Here is a 19,381-nt window from a genome sequence, read left to right on the forward strand (position 1 = left end):
TTAAAAACTGTCTACAGCAATCTTTATTAATGGGCCCTAATCTTCCAGGGTTTATTAATAAACTCTCACTATGGACCTCGAATAGCCAATATTGTGCGTCTCTGTCACTACTTTCTAGCAACATCAGTCATTTAAAAGAAGTTGGCACACGTGAGGAACATTAAATTACATTTTAAAAGCATCCATGTTCTGCCTCTTTTTTGACAATGTCGTGAAGGGGAAGGGATGAGTCAACATCACAAAGCGCAGACATGTAAAGCATTGAGAAACATGATGCAAAAGCTGACGCATAAGCAAGCTGCTATTGTCTGATTTAAGTGTAGCAATTTCTAAGCTATTTTATGTTAACACTAATGAATCCAAATAATTCATCAATTAGAAGGAGACTGAGTGTAAAACTGAGTATATAAACATATATCGGCTCAGGCTGGTATTATTGAGATATAGTGATCCATGGTCTTTATCAATCTAGTTTTGTACTTTTATTCTTAGTTCATCCAGTTACATAATTTTGACTTTTGAGTCACTCAGTAACCCCCAGGGCCAGAAACCTGCACACTGAGCCACAGAAATCATATTTTTAAAGGACGACTATGTTGCTATATACTATAATTCTGGTCAAAATACCCCATCTGCTCCATCCTACTTCACCCACACCCCAGATAATATTTATGTCCAAATTATCACAGCGGCCTATTGATATGCACTATACAGTACTTCTGACCTCCAATGTTATTTATAACAAGATTCATATGTAGACCACAATGATACAAGTTTACAACCTCAAACATTTTTCTTTCCAAGTTGCCAGCTGCCAAAAAAAACAAAAACATAAAACATAAAACAGGGTCTATTTCAGACAAAGGATTTCCACTTACCTGAATAAGCATCCAGACAAACTGACAGAGGTAGAAATAGTGAGTGATAGACGATAAACCTGCACAGCTTTCATTGGAGAGTTCAGGGCTAATATAGGCCGAGGCCAGAAATGAGATCTACAACAGAACACAAACTCCTGTTATAAAGATATTACAAGGGCAAGAGTTCATGAAAAATACAATTATACTTAACCCGACAATGACTTCATCATGTAGTTCTATTACTGGTAAACTGGCTGTGATGAGCAGCACTCTCTGAAAACTAAGCTATTATATCTCTCATATCCCTTTGTCTGAGGTTCCTACCTCTTTCTCAATAAAACATAGGCTTCTAACAACATTGACATACAAGTGCTATTTAAATGAAAAAAAGCCTGCAAGTGGAATCGGACCGCCCTGTGTGAACAGCGCTGTTCAGTGACGTGTCCGGCGCACTCCGAGCGTGTAAACACAGGTTGTAAACAAATACATATGATTATAAAACTGAAGTTGGACATTGTTAGAATACAATTTCCAGCTCAATACGTTTCTAAAATATATTTTAAAAAAAAACAAGTAAGAATAAACAAGCCTTAGCTAGTAAAAGTATGTGTATAATGTACATTGGGATACTCGGCAGTAGGTAGTCTACTGTCGGCTGATGCAATGCGCTAGTAGGATGGTATAGCGGTGCTTGCACAGTGATGCCACGTCCCAGCCCGCCTCGGGGTTTGGCCGAGAGAACCTGGGACATAACCTGTTATGTGTGCGTGAAGCTGTCAGTGTGTATCAGGGTGGCGCTTGTGCACTGCCGACATGGATGGGACTCTGGCAGATGGTGTGGATACTGCGCACAACTCCATCGACTCTTGGATGGAGTTGTGCGCACGCGCAGTATCCACACCATCTGCCAGAGTCCCATCCATGTCGGCAGTGCACAAGCGCCATGCTGATACACACTGACAGCTTCACGCACACATAACAGGTTATGTCCCGGGTTCTCTCGGCCAAACCCCGAGGCGGGCTGGGACATGGCATCACTGTGCAAGCACCGCTACACCATCCTACTAGCGCATTGCATCAGCCGACAGTAGACTACCTACTGCCGAGTATCCCAATGTACATTATACACATACTTTTACTAGCTAAGGCTTGTTTATTCTTACTTGTTTTTTTTTTTTATATATAAATTGTATTCTAGGAATGTCCAACTTCAGCTTTATAATCATATGTATTTGTTTACAACCTGTGTTTACATGCTCGGAGTGCGCCTGACACGTCACTGAACAGCTCTGTTCACACAGGGCGGTCCGATTCCACTCGCGGGCTTTTTTCCCATTTAAATAGCACTTGTATGTCAATGTTGTTAGAAGCCTATGTTTTATTGAGAAAGAGGTAGGAACCTCTAAATGCGTCTAAAATCTGGCAATAATAAAATAACTTTTATCCTAACTGGACATCTGAGCATCACTGCGGCATGCGCCAACGGATCCCGGCTTTTTCTTCCGTCCACTTGATGTCTTAGATCAGCAAGGGATACCCCCTACTGATTACCGGGAGGCAGCTCCGTAAACACTGTCTGGCACACAAGCCCACAAGGTGAGCGGACACCCCACACGGTGTGCACATCTACACTTGTTATACCCATCTATATATACATACTACTCATAGAGGAAGCTCTGCTCTCTTCTTTTTTCTGCATTCAGCTTACATCCCTTTGTCTGAGGAAGGGAGATTTGCCCCAAAAATACCCTTAGGATTGAATGCAACTAGCCTGTGTTTGAGAGCAGTTTTATTGATATCGTTTTAAAAAAAATATTTAAATAACCACATTTTAGTTTTTTTTAGATCCTTGTAAGATAATGATTCTTCTTGAGGAGATTCACTTGGAGCTCGATGGGGAAAAAAAGCTGTCTCTCTAGTGCCACCTAAAGATAAAGTCAGGTAAAATAGGGACAGCCATCTGTCTCCATACAGATAAGTGTCTCTGGTTTGGCTGATAACCTAATATATCACCATGGGCCCCTGTATTACCTATTAGAACACAGTAGTACTATTCTATATGTTTAGATGTTTTATTTGTCTTATGTTTCAATCTTGTATCCCATAGTATATGAGAAAATGTAATAAGAATTATTTGAAAAAGAACAAAGTAGTACATTATAGCCTGATAAAAAGCTAGGGTGACCATATTAAAGTATTAGAAAAACATAGCTGCTTTCTTCCAGAAACAGCGCCACTCTTGCCTGACAGTTTGTGTGTTATTGCAGCTCAGTTCCATTGAAGTTAATGGGGCAGAGTTGTAATACCACACACAACCTGGGGACAGATATGGTGCTGTTTCTGGAGAAAGCAGCTATGTTTTTCTAATCCTAAATAACCACTTCATATAAAACATATATGATACATATGATAATATGTTGGGGTGTATAAGGCCTTAAAGGAATATTCCGGCCTCATACATCTTATCCCCTATCCAAAGGAAAAGCAATAAGATGTCTGATCGCAGGGGTCCCGCCACTGAGACACCCACGATCTAGGTGCAGCCCCCAGCATTCTGTGCCGGGTGCTGCCTCTGAGACGTGATATCACAGCAACGCCCCTTATGTTGTCACACACACCACATGACAACGTGTCTGCGGAAGAGGCGTTTTAGCCATGATGGTCATGCCCCTCCCATAGACATAAATGGAGGGGCTTGGCGGGACATCACATCTCGGTCTCGGAGGCATCGCCCGGTACAGAATGCTGGGGGCTGCACCGAGATTGCGGGGGTCCCAGCGACGGGACCCCTGGGATCAGACATCTTATCCCCTATATCATTTGAATAGGGGATAAGATGTATAAGGCTGGCATACTCCTTTAAAAAAGGGGTTGTACAGCATTTACTTTTGCACTTACATTTTTCACAATTTTATTTATTACCCCAGCCAGACCCATTTAAAACAATAAAGAAACACTGGACATGTGCTGCTAATATATAAATCCTACGTAGGCTAGAAACCTAAACAATAAATATTTTTAAAACAAGAGTTCTGTGCTTTCATACTAACAGGCAGTTCAATGTAAAATGTCTTCTCTATTACGGTAATTATGGACATTGTTAGAAGATTTCCCATAAAAACATGAGAAAATGGTTTTCCCTTCATCCGAAATCACAGTTGGGGATTGCTGAGGCTCATCTGAATGTAAAATGCCATGGACTTGCTTACCCAGAGGTAATTGGATTAATGTGGTCTTACTTTTCATGAGATAAGCCCAGTAACATGCCACGGCATAGCTGTTTTTCAGCTCTCAAATGTATTCAGGTTCATGTATAAACAAAAATTAAATTTGCCTGTGAGAGCAAAAAATGGACAAAGAGGGCATGACAGATATAATATTGTGCAACCGAGAGTCTAGCTAACAGATTAGTATTCCAAATAATATAAAAAAGGTGTCACATCAGGCAACAGCTCATACTTCTTTATCCTACCATGGCCCAAAGAAATATGTTTAAAAAGAAGAACACGCAAACAGGGTAGACATTGATTACTTTTACTGGAGACAGAAATTAGCAGGTCTACACATCAAAACTAAAAACAGCAGTAAAATATGGATAAAAAGCTACAGTATTTTTTTAAATTTAATAATGTATTCCATTAAAGTAGTGCAGAGAAAAATAACTTAGAAGTTATAGATTGCGGGGGGTCCGAGCGCTGGGACCCCCTGTGATCTCCTGAACGGGGCCCCGGCAGTCTGAACTAGGCCCCGGAATTTCTACCCTATTTTAAAGCAATGTCTGACAAATGCTTTTCCATAGACTTTCATAAAGCACATAATTAGAGAAAAAGAAAAATGCTGTCACTTTTTGTAACTTTTTTACTGCAGGCTTTTGGTTTTTATTTTTTTTTACCCTGTGTAAACATAGCTTTACTTCATAGTATATGCAGAACCTAAAGAAGATGTCCAGCAATAAGAAATTCATCCCCTATCTACATGACTGATTGCGGTGGGCCCCACTCCTGGGGCCCCCCGAGATCTCCCATATGGGGCCCCGGCCCGGCTCTGCTAGAGTGAGTTTTGTATCCAGCACATCAGCTGGTGGAAACACACCCCCTCCATTCATCTCTATGGGAGAGGCGGAGACACGCAAACACTGTGTTTTACACTGTAAAATACTCCCGTTAATAAACGCCCGTTATAAAATCCCAGGAGATCGGCAGTTAAACGGCCGTTAGAAAATCTCATTATAGTCTATGGGATTTTTCTAATAGCCGTTTTAACCCGTTATCGCCCGTTATTAATGACAGCCGTTATTTTGTGATGGACAAAAGGAACGGGAGACAAGAGGTTTGCTATGGGGATTTGATTCTACTCTGGATAGTTCCCGAGACAGGTGTCATCAGAGAGCACTTAGACAGAAAAGATTAACTCAACTTCAGCAGCTCATAAGTACTGAAAGGATTAAGATTTTTTAATAGAAGCCATTTACAAATACTTTTAACTTTCTGGAGCCAGTTGATATATATAAAAAAAGTTTTTGCCTAGATAACCCTTTAAGGTGAAAATGAGCTTCGTCCCCAAGGGGTTAGATTACAGGTTAGTGTAGCATGAGTTGTAGTTTTGGGTATCCAGCATAGCCATAGGCTGTATCAGGGCATGCTGAGTGTTGTAGTTAGTAACTACAACTCTCAGCATTCCTTGACACAGCCTATGGCTCTGCAGCAAGCCCAAAACTACAATTCCCAGAAAGTTGCACCATAACCTATACTACTATATATAGTGCAACCTGATGGGAGTTGTAGTTTTATTTGGGGAAGCTGCGCCACAGGAACTGAAGAAGCAGATCGCCACCAATAACACTGATCAATGCTGTGTTATAGCGGCTCCTATGGCACGGCATTGTTCAGTGTATGCAATCAAAAGATCACACAACTTTTCCAGGCTACTCAATGGCAAGAAATGTGTCAGTGCTAGTAAGATCATGTGCTTTTCAGAAGCCTGGGAAAGCTGTGTGTGACATTCAGACCCTGTCTAATGACTCATTGCCCTGTAATAATTACAGGGTCTGACTGTCACATACAGCTTTCCCAGGCTTCTGAATGGCACATGATCTTAGCACTAACATTGTAGTAATTCAGCCACCGGAGAAAGTTGTGTGTGAAAGCAGCTGGGAAGAGAAAGTTATGCAATTTGCGCACCTCCCCTTGACTTTAAAGCGAGTTACGCAAATGGCGTAGACCCACTGGCTACTCTGTTTGCGTAACTTCGGGAGTTACGCAACTTTTGCATATCGGCTGCATTCATACACAGCTTTCCCATGCACGTGAATGGCTAGAAATTTCACTGTTAAGAATATAATGTGACATTCAGAAGCCTGGGAAAGCTGTGTATGGCAGTCAGACAAGGTCACACACAGCTTTCCTGGCTTCAGAATGGCACATGATCTGCTTATCACTGACACATTTCTAGCCATTCAGGTGCCTGGGAAAGCTGTGTGTGACAGTCAGACCCTGTAATCTTTTCAGAACCATGAGTCATTACAGGGTCTGGCTGTCACACACAACTTTTCTAGGCTACTCAATAGGAAGAAATGTGTCAGTGCTAATCAGATCACATACTATTCAGAAGCCTGGGAAAGCTGTGTGACATTCAGACCCTGTCTAAGGACTTATTGCCCTGTAATAATTACAGGGTCTGACTGTTACATACAGCTTTCCCAGGCTTCTAAATGGCGCATGATCTTAGCACTGACATTGTAGCCATTCAGGCACCTGAGAAAGTTGTGTGTAAAAGCAGCTGAGAAGAGAAAGTTACGCAATTTGAGTAACTCCTATTGACTTTAATGAAAGTTGTGCAAACGGCGTAGACACACTGGCTACGCTGTTAACGTAACTTCGGGAGTTATGTAACTTTCGCATCTCGGCTTTATTCACACACAGCTTTCCCAGGCACCTGAATGGCTAGAAATGTCAATGCTAGGTAGATCATGTGCCATTCAGAAGCCTGAGAAAGCTGTGTGTGACAGTCAGACCCTGTAATTTTTACAGAGCCATGAGTCATTACAGGGTCTGGCTGTCACACACAACTTTTCTAGGCTACTGAATAGCATGAAATGTGTCAGTGCTAGTCAGATAATGTGCCATTCAGACCCTGTCTAATGACTTCATTGCCCTGTAAGAAGCTAAAGGCTGGCTGTGCATGCTGGGAGTTGTAGTTTGCTTCATCTGGAACAACCCTGTTTGGGAAACACTGGTATAAAGGGGCAACACTGTGTGAATCAGTGTTTCCCAACCGGGATGTTCCATAACTACAACTCCCAGCATGCCCAGATAGCTTTTTGCTGTCTGGGAGTTGTAGTTTAGAAACAGGGTGCCTCCAGCTGTTGCTAAACTACAACTCCCATGATGTTGCTGTTGCTAAATTACAACTCCCATCATTCTCAGACAGTCAAAGGCTGTATAGAAATTATGGGGGAGTGTAGTTTGGCATCAGCTGGAGGCTCCCTGTTTGCAAACCCTGCTTTATGGGTGTTCTCCCCAGGGGAGAGCGCCATAAATGTAGTAACCAATTTTTTTGTGTTTTTTTCTTCTCATTTTAGATCCGTGTATGCAGAGAACTACTTCAAATTTGGTGGACGATGACCCGCTTTTTTTTTGTTTATTAATAAAATGGTTAACGAGGGCTAGTGGGGGAGTGTTTTTTGGAATAAAAGTTTTTAAATCGTGTTTTTTATTTTATTTTACTGGCTTAGTAGTGGAAGCTGTCTTATAGATGGAATCCATTACTAAGCCTGGGCTTAGCGTTAGCATTGATTTTTATCTGACTGAGAATGAAAATATGGGTAATCCCACACATTTTTTGCATAAATAATTAAATATAAAAAAAAGTGTGGGGTTCCCCGTATTTTTATTCTCAGTCAGATACCAACCAAGCAGCAACAGCCTGATGTTACCAGCGTGGGCGAGGACCATTGTTACTGGCCCTCCCCAGCCTAAATAATGCCAGCCTGTTACCGCCTAGGCACAGGAGCACCATATTTGACACTCCGGACCTGTTGGTACTGGTTCTTCCCGACACCCCTCTGGCAGTGGGTACCAGGGTAATAATTACTGCGTTTGTAAAGTAAATAAAAAAAACACGTTTTAAAAACTTTTATTCAAAAAAACCATTCCCCCACAAGCCCTCGTTAACCATTTTATTATAATTTAACAAAAAAATGCAGGTCAAGGAAGTAGTGCATACACACGAAAGGAAAGAAATACACAAAAAATTGGTAAGTACATTTAGGGATAAAAGTGGTAAAAATATGTAATATATATTTGCAAATTTTAACATAGCTGCGACTTGTGCGTCACAGAAATGTGACAAACAGACTTTTGGCAGTGACAGCCAGTGCGCAAGAGTTTTTCGATAGTCTATACTACCACTCTTCAATCACCAACATAATGGCTCTGCCTAGTGGACCCCCCTTGCCTCTTGCATACAGACACAAGAGGAAGGTGCCGACAGGTAAGGCCACTTTTGCAGCAGGGTCCTTGCTTTCACCAGATCCCTCATGTTAGCTCCCTCTGCTGGTCAAATATAACGTTATATATAAGTTATTTGTTAATTTTCCATATTTTGTGACGAGTAAAAAATGTTAAAAATATTTCCCAAAATATTTTAAAAATTTGAAAAATGTATTTAACCTCGAAAAAATTTTTAATTACATTTGGTGACACATTCTCTTTAACCCCTTAAGGACGGAGCCCATTTTCACCTCTAGGACGAAGCCCTTTTTTGCAAATCTGACCACTGTCACTTTAAACATTAATAACTCTGGAATGCTTTTACTTATCATTCTGATTCTGAGATTGTTTTTTCGTGACATATTCTACTTTAACATAGTGGTAAATTTTTGTGGTAACTTGCATCCTTTCTTGGTGAAAAATCCCAAAATTTTATGAAAAAATTTAAAATTTTGCATTTTTCTAACTTTGAAGCTCTCTGCTTGTAAGGAAAATGGATATTCCAAATATTTTTTTTTTTTTGGATTCATATATACAATATGTCTACTTTATGATTGCATCATAAAATTGACGTGTTTTTACTTTTGGAAGACAGCAGAGGGCTTCAAAGTTCAGCAGCTATTTTCCAATTTTTCACAAAATTTTCACACTTTTTTTCAGGGACCAGTTCAGGTTTGAAGTGGATTTGAAGGGTCTTCATATTAGAAATACCCCATAAATGACCCCATTATAAAAACTGCACCCCCCAAAGTATTCAAAATGACATTAAGTAAATGTTTTAACCCTTTAGGTGTTTCACAGGAAAAGCAGCAAAGTGAAGGAGAAAATTCAAAATCTTCATTTTTTACACTCGCATGTTCTTGTAGACCCAATTTTTTAATTTTTACAAGGGGTAAAAGGAGAAAATGTATACTTGTATGTGTAACCCAATTTCTCTCGAGTAAGGACATACCTCATATGTCTATGTAAAGTGTTCGGCGGGCGCAGTAGAGGGCTCAGAAGCGAAGGAGCGACAAGGGAATTTTAGAGAGTACGTTTTTCTGAAATGGTTTTTGGGGGGCATGTCGCATTTAGGAAGCCCCTATGGTGCAAGAACAGCAAAAAAAAAACACATGGCATACCATTTTGGAAACTAGACCCCTTGTGGAACATAACAAGGAATAAAGTGAGCCTTAATACCCCACAGGTGTTTCACGACTTTTGCATATGTAAAAAAAAAAATTCACATTTTTTAAAGGGTTAATAGCAGAAAAGACCCCCCACAATTTGTAACCACATAAGTGGTCCACATAAGTGGACCTGAAGTGCACTGCGGACGAACTACAATGCTCAGAAGAGAAGGAGTCATATTTGTCTTTTTGAGAGCAAATTTTGCTCGGGGGGCATGTTGCATTTAGGAAACCCCTATGATGCCAGGACAGCAGAAAAAAACCCACATGGCATACCATTTTGGAAACTAGACCCCTCACAGAATGTAATGAGGGGTACAGTGAGCATTTACCCCCCACTGGTGTCTGACAGATCTTTGGAACAGTGGGCTGTGCACAATTTTTCATTTTCACGGACCACTGTTCCAAAGATCCGTCAGACACCTGTGGGGTGTAAATTCTCACTACATATACGTGTGTATATGTAGTGTTTTACTCTTTATTTTATGTTAGTGTAGTGTAGTGTTTTTAGGTTACATTCACACTGACGGCGGATTACACTGAGTCTCCCGCTAGGAGTTTGAGCTGCGGCGGAAAATTTGCCGCAGCTCAAATTTGTAGCGGGGAACTCAGTGTAATCTGCCGCCAGTGTGAATGTAGCCTGTACATTCACATGGGAGGGGGGTCAAAACTACAACTCCCAGCATGCACTGACAGACCATGCATGCTGGGAGTTGTAGTTTTGCAACAGCTGGAGGCACACTGGCTGGAAAACCTTGAGTTAGGTTCTATGACCTAACTCCATATTTTCCAAACAGTGTGCCTCCAGCTGTTGCAAAACTACAACTCCCAGCATGTACTGATTGCGGAAGGGCATGCTGGGAGATGTAGTTATGCAATGGCTGGAGGCACGCAAGTACAACTACCAGCATGCCAAGACAGCCTTATGCTGTTCCTGAATGCTGGGAGTTGTAGTTTTGCAAGATTTAGAGGGGTTCAGGTTGTAAATCACTGTCCAGTGGTCTCAAAACTGTGGCCCTCCAGATGTTGCAAGACTACAAGTCGCAGCATGCCCAGACAGCAAACTGGAGGGCTACAATTTGAGACCACTTAGTGATCTACAACCTGAACCCCTCTAAATATTGCAAAACTACAAGTCCCAGCATGCCCACACAGCAAACAGCTGTCTGGGCATGCTGGGAGTTGTAGTTTTGCAACATCTGGAGGGCCACGGTTTAGAGACCACTGTAAACTGTGGCCCTCCGGATGTTGCTAGGCAACAACTCACCTAGCAGGACCCGGAAGTATTGCTGCCGCCGCCGCCGCACGTGGGGGAGGATCGCGAACGGGGATCCGGGACCCAGGTAAGGGACCTTCGGCGCCGACCTTACCTGGACGGTTCCCCCATTTTGCCCTGCCACCAAACTCCTATCCCTTCAGGGGGATCCCTCTTATTTTCCGGGTCATCAGTGACCCGTATGACCCGGAATTGCGCAGATCGCAGGTCTGAATTGACCTGTGATTTGCGCGCATCGCGGTCATGGGGGGGTCTCAGGACCCCCCTCGGCGATGTGCCGGGATGCCTACTGTTAGATAACAGCAATCATCCCGGGCCGATCACCGCTACCGGTGACGCGGCGCTCCCGAAACCCCGCGACGTACATGTACGTCGCGGCGCGACAAGTAACACTTTGTCGTGAAGGGGTTAAGGACCGGGGCCAATTTTTGCAGTTGCAATTTCATTTTTTCTCCTCACCCTTTATTAGCCACAAATCTTATTTTTCTACACATCCTTATAAGGGTTTATTTTTAGCGAGACCAATTGTACTTTGTAATGTCTTCATTTATTTATTTTTATAACATATGCTCCAAAATGTAAAGAAAAATATTTGCGAAGTGAAATTGGAAAAACTAAAAAAAACTATTTTGCAAATTAGCTTTTTTTACGATAATAAAGGGGTACTCCGCCCCTAGACATCTTATCCCCTATCCAAAGGATTTCGGATGTGGCACCCCAGAAGGTGCGTGGTGGTGATGTCTCAAGCTCTAAATGAATGCCAGGTGCAGGAGGGAGATTGCGGGGGTCCCCAGCGGCTGGACCCCTGCGATCAGACATCTGATCGGGGATAGGGGATAAGATGTCTAGTGGCGGAGTACCCCTTTAACTGTGCGGTCAAACTAACATGTAATCTTGATACTTTAGGTCAGCACTATTAAAATAATAGTTAATTTGTATAGTTTGCCCCATGAGGGCTAATGAGTCATGATCTGTAGTTTTTATCGGTACCATTGTAGTAATGATTGAAATTTTTGATCGCTTTTTAATTAATTTTTTCTGGGGTATGATCTGCAGCGTGGTATTTTTTTATGTTTATACCATTCACTGTATGGGATATATAATGTTATATTTTAATAGATTGGACAACTATGCACACTATGATACATAATATGTTTATTTTTATTATGTTTACATATTTTTTATACTATTATGTTTACATATTTTTTATATGAAATTTGGGAAAAGGGGGGGATTTAAACTTTTAATATGGAAGGGTTAATGTGTGTGTGTTAACCTCTTAAGGACGCAGGGCATACAGGTACACCCTCGTTACTTTTGACTTAAAATGTAGAAAACAAAGACAGACGGGGAAAGCAAAAACATATAACTTTAAAAAGGCAAACTTCTCGGGCTGCACTACAGGACATAGACTGGGGGGAGGTGTTCTCAAATACTGATACAGAAGGTAAATGGGACATCTTTAAATCAACTCTAAATAACTATACAGCTAAATATATACCAAAGGGGAACAAATATAAACGATTAAAACTAAATCCTACATGGCTGACAAATGATGTTAAAAGAGCAATAAACAACAAAAAAATAGCCTTCAAAAAATTCAAATCTGATGGGTCAGCTATAACATTTAAACAGTATAAGGAGCTTAATAAAATCTGTAAAAATGTAATAAAAACAGCAAAAATTCAAAATGAGAGACAGGTGGCCAAAGAAAGCAAAACTAATCCTAAATATTTTTTTAGATATATAAATACAAAAAAACCAAGGACAGAGCATGTAGGACCCCTTAATAATGATAATGGAGAGGTTGTCACGGGCGATCAAGAGAAGGCGGAGCTACTGAATGGGTTCTTTAGTTCTGTATACACTATGGAAAAAGGAGCTAACATTGGCCAGGTCAGTGCTGGTAACACATCATGTAATGTATTGAACTGGCTTAATGTAGAGATGGTACAAGGTAAGTGAAGTAAAGTAAATGTAAGCAAATCTCACGGGCCGGATGGACTACACCCAAGAGTTCTTAGAGAGGTAAGTTCAGTAATATCTGTACCCTTGTTCATGATATTTAGAGATTCCCCGGTGTCTGGTATTGTGCCAAGGGACTGGCGCAAGGCGAATGTGGTACCAATCTTCAAGAAGGGCTCTAGGTCTTCGCCAGGCAATTATAGACCGGTAAGTCTAACATGCATTGTGGGTAAATTGTTTGAAGGACTTATAAGGGATTACATACAGGAATACATAGGGGATAATAGTATTATAAGTGATAGCCAGCATGGGTTTACTAAGGATAGAAGTTGTCAAACCAATCTAATTTGCTTTTATGAAGAGGTGAGTAGAAGCCTTGACAGAGGAATGGCTGTGGATATAGTGTTTCTGGATTTTGCCAAAGCGTTTGATACTGTCCCTCACAGACGTCTGACAGGTAAGTTAAGGTCCTTGGGCTTGGAAACTTTAGTTTGTAACTGGATTGAACACTGGCTCATGGATCGTACCCAGAGAGTGGTGGTCAATGATTCGTACTCTGATTGGTCCCCGGTTATTAGTGGTGTACCCCAAGGTTCAGTACTGGGCCCGCTGCTGTTTAATTTATTTATCAATGATATAGAGGATGGTATTAACAGCTCTGTTTCTATCTTTGCAGATGACACCAAGCTTTGTAGCACGGTACAGTCTATAGAGGATGTGCATAAGTTACAAGATGACTTGGATAGACTAAGTGTCTGGGCATCCACTTGGCAAATGAGGTTCAATGTGGATAAATGTAAAGTTATGCATCTGGGTACTAATAACCTGCATGTGTCGTATGTCTTAGGGGGGATTAAACTGGCAGAGTCACTGGTAGAGAGGGATCTGGGTATACTTGTAGATCACAGACTACAGAATAGCATGCAATGTCAGGCTGCTGCTTCCAAAGCCGGCAGGATATTGTCATGTATCAAAAGAGGCATGGACTCAAGGGACAGGGACATAATACTCCCCCTTTATAAAGCATTGGTACGGCCTCACCTGGAATATGCTGTTCAGTTTTGGTCGCCTGTTCATAAAAGGGACACTGCGGAGTTGGAAAGGGTGCAGAGACGGGCGACTAAACTAATATGGGGCATGGAACATCTTAGCTATGAGGAGCGATTAAAGGAGTTACAATTGTTTAGTCTTGAGAAAAGACGTTTAAGGGGGGATATGATAAACGTATATAAGTATATAAATGGCCCATACAAAAAATATGGAGAAAAACTGTTCCAGGTTAAACCCCCCCAAAGGACGAGGGGGCACTCCCTCCGTCTGGAGAAGAAAAGGTTTAGTCTAAAGGGGCGACACGCCTTCTTTACCGTGAGGACTGTGAATTTATGGAACGGTCTACCTCAGGAACTGGTCACAGCAGGAACAATTAACAGCTTTAAAACAGGGTTAGATACATTCCTGGAACAAAATAACATTAATGCTTATGCAGAATTATAAAATTACATCCCTTTCCCTTATCCCATTACACCCTTCCCTTCAATTCCCTGGTTGGACTTGATGGACGTATGTCTTTTTTCAACCATACTAACTATGTAACTATGTAACTATGGTACTTAAGGACTCAGGACTCACCTGTATGCCCCAGTATGCCCCGGCACCTTAAGTGGCTTTGAAGTGTCGGCTACCATCAGTAGTCAGGCACTCACTTCTCATGGCAGACAGCGGCGATCTTGCTGCTTCCCGTCATTTAACCCTTTAGAAGCCATGATCAATGCCGATCACGGCGTCTAAAAGTGAAAGTAAAAATCTGCGCTACCACAGAGGAGCTTACCAAACCCCCACAACATGAAGACAGAGTGCCAGTGTGTGTTAGTTCTATATGCAGAGGTAGCAGTGTGTGGTAGCAATATATTCTGAGGCCACAGTGTGTGGTAGTTTTTACCAGCCGCATTGAATGACATCGGTGGGCAGAGCTGAGCTGCACTGAGGTTAGTGTCGGGAAGGAAGATAGAGTGCCAGTGTGCCTTAGTTTTATATGCAGAGTTAGCAGTGGGTGGTGGTTGTAATATATTTAAAGGAGTAGTCCAGTGGTGAAAAACTTATCCCCTATCCTAAGGATAGGGGATAAGTTTCAGATCGCCGGGGGTCCGACCGTTGGGGCCCCCCTGCGATCTCCTGTACGGGGCTCCGGCAGCCCGCGGGAAGGGGGCGTGTTGACCACTGCATGAAGCGGCGGCTGAAACGCCCCCCTCAATACAACTCTATGGCAGAGCCGGAGCGTTGCCTTTGGCAATCTCTGGATCTGCCATAGCGATGTATTGAGGGGGCGTGTCAGCCGCCGCTTTGTGCGGTGGTCAACACGCACTATCTGGCCAGCGAGCCGGGGCCCCGTACAGAAAGATCGCGGTCGGACCCCCCGCGATCTGAAACTTATCCCTATCCTTAGGATAGGGGATAAGTTTTTCACCACTGGACTACTCCTTTAAATATATTACAACCACCACCCACTGCTAACTCTGCATATAAAACTAAGGCACACTGGCACTCTATCTTCCTTCCCGACACTAACCTCAGTGCAGCTCAGCTCTGCCCACCGATGTCATTCAATGCGGCTGGTAAAAACTACCACACACTGTGGCCTCAGAATTTATTGCTACCACACACTGCTACCTCTGCATATAGAACTAACACACACTGGCACTCTGTCTTCATGTTGTGGGGGTTTGGTAAGCTCCTCTGTGGTAGTGCCGATTTTTACTTTCACTTTTAGACGCTGTGATCGGCATTGATCATGGCTTCTAAAGGGTTAAATGACGGGAAGCAGCAGGATCGCCACTGTCTGCCATAAGTAGTGAGTGCCTGGCTACTGATGGTATTGGGGGAGGGGGGTTTTCACATTTTTTTAACTTTATTTTTTTACTTTTATTTTTACACTTTAATAGTCCCCATAGGGGACTATTTATGGCAATCATTCGATTGCTAATACTGTTCAGTGCTATGTATAGGACACAGCACTGATCAGTGTTATCAGTCATCTTCTGCTCTGGTCTGCGGGAAGGCAGATCAGACAGAAGACGTCGGCAGGCAGCGGAGCAAGGTGAGGAGACTTCTGACTGCCGTGCTGGATGATTGGATCGCCGCGGCAGCACTGTGGGCGATCCGATCATCCATTTTAGTGACCGCGATGCTGCAGATGCCGTGACCTGTATTGATCACGCATCTGAGGGGTTAATGGCGGACATCCGCAGGATCGCGGGTGTCTGCCATTACGGGCAGGTCCCTGGCTGCGATCATGCTCGCGGTTATGCTTAGGACGTAAATGTACGTCCTGGTGCGTTAAGTACCACCTCACCAGGACGTACATTTATGGCGCTCGTCGTTAAGGGGTTAAAGTGCACGTGGTATTATAATGTGAGGCCATAGTGTGTGGTATTATATGCAGAGAGTGCAGTGTCTGACAGTATTATATTAATAGGGTGGATATTTCATAGTATGCACATAGCCTTATACTACAGTTATCAGGACTCCCAAGTTGAGTGATCATCACATGACAGCATAGGTGATGACTGCCTGATGGGTGAGGGTCTGACTGCTGGGACCTCTACCCATCATGAGAATGGATGTCCTGTGTTTCCCATTTAAATGGAGCAGCAGTGAGGCATGGAGGCTGCCACACAATATAATTGTATGAAACTAACGGGTATAGTCAAATACAGCGCTGCGGAATATGTTTGTGCTGTATGAGATACATCTTTAATAAACCTAAAGTCTAGGAAAAGTACTACCATAACCTTATAAACACATAGGAACATGTTAATCAACACGAACCCATATCTAACTTGGCGCAGATTTCTGACTTTTACTGGAAAATAAACCAATCATGAAACAGGATGTACAGGTCAGCATATGAGCGCTGTTCACATTCAGAGGGTGTTAAACATTTGTCAACAGTTCCTAATTATTCAGCAGAACAGAAGAACAAAGGACCTGACTGATCTCAGCCCCCCTTGTGCAGATCACTGTGTAAATAAAAGAGTTATGCTCTGGTAATACTCTGGCACTTTGCTTTGCTTGCAATATTTATTTATATTAAGAAAAACGTTTGTGGCTGCATTGGAGACAAAGCCTCCTCTACATTTGTTACATATGAAGGGAAATGTCTAAGACCTCTCACGAGATGTCTTGCATGTTTGTGGTCTCTGCTATCATTTATAGCTTGCAAGAACACTGTTTCAATGACCCCCCCCCCATGATCAGACACTTATCCACTATCCCTGCAGATAGGGGATAAGTTTTGTTGTACTGCATAACTCCTTTGACTTCTTAGACTGTGTTCACATCTGTGTTGGAGGGTCTTAAATCACATTTTTCGTCATACGTGATAAAAATAATAGAGCAGTATTGAACCCCATTATAAGTCGATGGGGTCCATCAAATGCCATTGATGTCCATCATGCAAAGGATCTGGCACTCCGTCACTCTGTTCCCCCCCCCCCCCCCCTGCTCCCTGCAAAGCAGATCCCATCAAGCTTCCATGATAGAATAGGAATCGCCCATTTTTTGTTGTGTTCTTTTGTTAAACACAAAAAAACCTATTATGCTCCTAGTCAGCTATGCTTTTCAATACAACTTAGAAAAAGATATACATTCTTCTTAAATACATCTAAATAGTAGAAGTCTACGCCCAGTACAAAAATATGTATTTCTGGAGGTAGTGCCCAAATACAGTGCAAATCTACCTACAGATTTATTTAATATGTAGTTCAGTATACAGTATTATTCCTGCCTGTAAGCCTCTGTAGCACATGCTCAAGTCTTTACATATAAATAAACTTACAGAATATTTTCCCATTTCTCAGAATTGAATTTTCATGGTTAATCTCTGTTCCCCTTGACTTTTTAGTTTTTTTTTTTTACTTTGACATATTGGAAAATGTATTGACTTCAGAACAAACGATAGGGAAGATTTAGTGGAGTTTTTGCACAGAAATGTATATCATCACTGCATTTATTTACCAAGAGACTCTGAAAAGTCTGGATGAGGAATTTTAATAAATCGCCTGCACCAATAAATGCATTTGATGTAGGTTTCTTTAGGCCTCCTGATCATTATTATATAGTACATCCGTGGTACAAATATATAATACCACAGCCATAGCCTACTGCACCTCCATAGGACTGCAGTGTTATATTGTGGCGTGTTCCATCATATGCATTTTTATAGAAATACTTTCCCCTAGAAGCACTGGCAGCAAGGTAGCGGCAGCGCTGCGGGCGATCCGATCATCATGTTAAGTGACCGCGATGCTGCAGATGCCGTGATCTGTATTGATCACGGCATCTGAGGGGTTAATGGCGGACATCCGCGGGATCGCGGGTGTCCGCCATTACCGGCGGGCCCCTGGCTGCGATCCACAGCCGGGACCTGCCGCGCATGATGCCGGCATAGCTCCGATGCCCGCGGTTATGCTCAGGACGTAAATGTACGTCCTGGTGCGTTAAGTATCACATCACCAGGACGTACATTTATGTCCTGTGTCATTAAGGGGTTAATGGTACCCTACGAAATTTACTTCTATCACTTTTTTTGATCTCTATAGTCCAAAAGAGAATAAAAACCACCAAAGTTAAAACCCACATGGTGTTTTTCTTGACATTTTTTCACTCCCATAGACTTCTATGCGAGAAAAACACCATGATTTCAGGGGAAAAAAAACGCCATAGGCTCAACATGCTGCGATTTTGCAAAACCGCCGAGGAGTTGAAAAACGCCAAAAAAGAGTGAAAAAACGCCAAAAGGATTAAAAAAACGCCAAACTGAAAAATGCCAAGTGGAAAAAGAATTTTGCGATTTCTCATTGATTTACAGTTAACATCTTTTTTGGCTGAAAGAGTGCCATGCGGCAGAATTGGCATTTTTCCCAAAAAAGTGAAATTCCAGCCTAAAGGGCCTAGAAGCCAAAGTAACACTTTCAGCTATGATACATCTATACTTTGTATAATCTCAGTCATTAATCTATACATGTAGCATGTACCATTTCATACAGTAAACAAATAGAGACCCTGTATAAACTAAACAGAGACCAAAATGCCACTCTTTTTGCCCCCCAACAGGTAATGGGGATTTATCATTTGTTTACTCTGTCTGGGAAAATATTTCCTGGTGAATATGGCATACAGGCACTAAAAAGGTGGTGTGAAAAGAGCCCTCCAAAACGCTATACAAAACATACATAAGCACAGCATGTAGAGCCACCTGATAAACCATATTTATCACAGCCTCTTCCGTCTCATGACTACCTCCTGTTATCCAGGCTTGGATTCTATCTTTAGTCTTACTGACAATAATCGTGCATTAATTGACCCACACCTTTCCATTCTTCTCAATTAAATCTGGATTAATATTACATTGGTTTGCTGACCTTTCCAAACAAATGAGATTTCTGCCTTAGCTAATAATGTGTTCAGAAGACAGTCTAATCTGGATGCTGACAAAATACAGTACAGTAAGTGAATGTGCTAGGAGGGACATAATGCAGCAAACATTGAATATACAGGATAAACTTGGCCAGAAGAAGAAATTATTTTAGGGGCCACCCTCATCCTATACAGAACATTTCAAAT

At 42.1% G+C, this 19,381-nt stretch overlaps 1 protein-coding gene across 3 annotated transcripts in view; it reads right to left on the reverse strand.

Annotated features, from left to right (window-relative positions):
- ADGRV1 (adhesion G protein-coupled receptor V1) overlaps positions 1 to 19,381 on the reverse strand; it is a 588,171-nt gene that overhangs the window by 95,630 nt on the left and 473,160 nt on the right. For all 3 annotated transcript variants that reach the window (XM_056538342.1, XM_056538334.1, XM_056538351.1), the window contains one exon: positions 879 to 995. In XM_056538342.1, the coding sequence (XP_056394317.1) occupies positions 879 to 995 (117 nt within the window). The remainder of the gene's footprint in view (positions 1 to 878; positions 996 to 19,381) is intronic.

The sequence above is a fragment of the Hyla sarda genome, chromosome 1 (assembly GCF_029499605.1).
Source record: "Hyla sarda isolate aHylSar1 chromosome 1, aHylSar1.hap1, whole genome shotgun sequence".
Classification (NCBI taxonomy): domain Eukaryota; kingdom Metazoa; phylum Chordata; class Amphibia; order Anura; family Hylidae; genus Hyla; species Hyla sarda.